The following is a 2,214-nucleotide window of genomic DNA, read 5'->3' as shown; positions in this document are numbered from 1 at the left end:
GAACCTCAGGGAGAGCAACAGAGGAGGGATCCCTCTCCCAGGGCGGACAGACGTGCAATAGATGCCGTGTCCCGCCCCTTAGCCTCTCACGTACAATGTGTTGGAGCGCTAGCCAATAGAAGCGTAGGTGTTCAGGAAGTAAACAAAGGAGTCCAATGAAGGCGTTTCAGGCAGGAGGGGAGCAGTTGTAGACTCATGGAGATATCAGCCATAAAGTAAAGATGTCTGCTTTCTTGTTGTTTTAAAGANTTGCCTCTCACGTACAATGTGGTTCGGGGAGCACTAGGCAATTAGGGAAGCGGTACGCGTGTTCAGGAGTAACAAAGGGGAGTCCAATGAAGGCTTTCTCAGGCAGGCTTTTTCCAGGCAGGGGAGGGGAGCCAGTTGCTCAGACTTCATGCGGAGTATATCAGCCATACACAGCTTAAAGATATCTGCCTTTCTTGCTGTTTAAAGAAATCATGACCCCTTTTACCCTAAATACGTACTGCTCGCATGGGGCCTGTGGAATCAGCTTTGGGTGTAGGAACTATGTCTCTTTTCAACCAACACTACTCCATCACCGAATCACAGCACTAACAAAAAGTGCACTTATTGCTTGAGGCTTTCCGAGCTAGATAATGTTCAAACTCATGTGATTAATGTTACATCTCTCATGCTGTCACGGCCTCTTATCATGATGATTAGTCCCTCTGCACATTGATGCTGTTGATGTGTGTAATCGCTAGAAAGAAAATAGTTACTACATGAATCTGCTCGCGAACGGGTCTATGGATTATGTTTACTAAATGTGAGATCATTTCTAGAATTTCTTGTTTCATATTTCATATTTTATAATTCATCCATAGCATTCTATTTCCATGTAAATTACTGCTTTCTTTTATTGCTATTTAACTATATTTTATTACGGTGTCTTTAAAGATTCTTTGTTTTATATTTTATGTCTGCAGCATGACATCAAGTCAAATTCCTCGTATGTGTGATTCTGAGAAAGAGACATTGCTTTGAGTTTTTCAAAAGCATGTTATGTTTAGCTTTGAGCATCACAACTAGAGCGTCATCGAGTTTGATTATATTAAAGATAAGGCAGACCTCTTTGAAGCCAATATCTCCAACACTCGTGAACTCACACCAAAGAAAACTACATTGATACAAAGGATTTTTAATTTGGGGTCCATCTTAGTTTAAGAGTACAAACGAAAGAGCATTGTTCCCTCACCCTCCATCTCTGTCCCAGTCGTACACCTCCACCTTAATGCTCCTGTAGGGAAAGACAAGAGGAGGGAAAGAAATCCCATTAAAAATCCAATTAGCACTGATATACAGTCTTTCTGCTTAAAAAGCTGGTAACTGGTCCGTGGAGGGCCGGGTGCCCGAGAGGAAAAACCTGCGTAATGCAGAGAGTGGAGTTTTTTTAATGTTGTTATCAGTATACTCTGGTGTAACACAGGCAAAGAGGAAAATAATGGGAAAAAGATCAAACAAATAATAAGAATTATGCCACAAAAGCTGCCCATTCCTCAAATCTGTAATAGAAAGACTCAGCGATGAGTTACATGTATCTGCTCCTTAAAGGTAGGGTAGGTAAGAATGGAGAAACCAGCTTGAGTGCGAAAGAATTTGAAAGTACGCAGCCGGAAAAAATCTGCCTCTTCCTTCAGACTTCCTTACAGAGCCCCTCCTCCAACACACACGAACGCGCACATGACCAATGAGGGCACGAGATAAGTTTGTGCACAGATGGAAGGCTGACAGGCAGGTAGGCCATCCAGTTATTTTAGCCGGGCCGGCTCAGATGATTGGTCGTGCTTTTTACAGCGCCACGGCTTCCACAGATGAAATTTTTTATGTATTTATTGTCAAAGCATTTAATATATTCATTGCTATCGGGATGCTAAGAGCATTCCATGGAATATAACAACAAGTGTTTCTGAAGTGAATGACCTACCCCACCTTTAAGAGGAAATGTCAGTAAGTATTGTCAGTGAAGGGTTTGTGTACTGCACCTGTCATAGTCTCCGTTGCACAGCGCTCTGACAGGGATTTTGAAGGCCTGCCACACCGGATCCAGATTGTTCTTCACCACTTCTGTTTTGTGGCAGATGGTATACCTGGGAGTGAGAAATGCAAAACTGTTTAAAGGGGACACGTTATTCATTTTTGCGTTTTTAAATTAACCCTTATGTTGTGTTCGGGTCTCCTGTGACCCGTTTC

General features: G+C 42.6%; 1 protein-coding gene across 1 annotated transcript in view; it reads right to left on the bottom strand.

The window, feature by feature from the left end:
* The window catches only part of LOC104967539 (copine-8-like), a gene marked incomplete at its 3' end in the record, with an annotated part of 7,913 nt that extends 7,416 nt beyond the window's left edge, over positions 1-497 (bottom strand). Inside the window, exon 1 of the mRNA XM_010797027.1 lies at positions 489-497. Coding sequence (XP_010795329.1) covers positions 489-497 — 9 coding nt within the window. The remainder of the gene's footprint in view (positions 1-488) is intronic.
* Between the last annotated feature and the right edge of the window lie 1,717 nt (positions 498-2,214).

This window comes from Notothenia coriiceps, unplaced genomic scaffold, assembly GCF_000735185.1.
Source record: "Notothenia coriiceps isolate Sejong01 unplaced genomic scaffold, NC01 NC01_scaffold00037438, whole genome shotgun sequence".
In the NCBI taxonomy this organism is placed as follows: Eukaryota; Metazoa; Chordata; class Actinopteri; order Perciformes; family Nototheniidae; genus Notothenia; species Notothenia coriiceps.
Note: the sequence above shows the minus strand (reverse complement) of the source record. Positions and strands in the feature narration are given on the sequence as shown.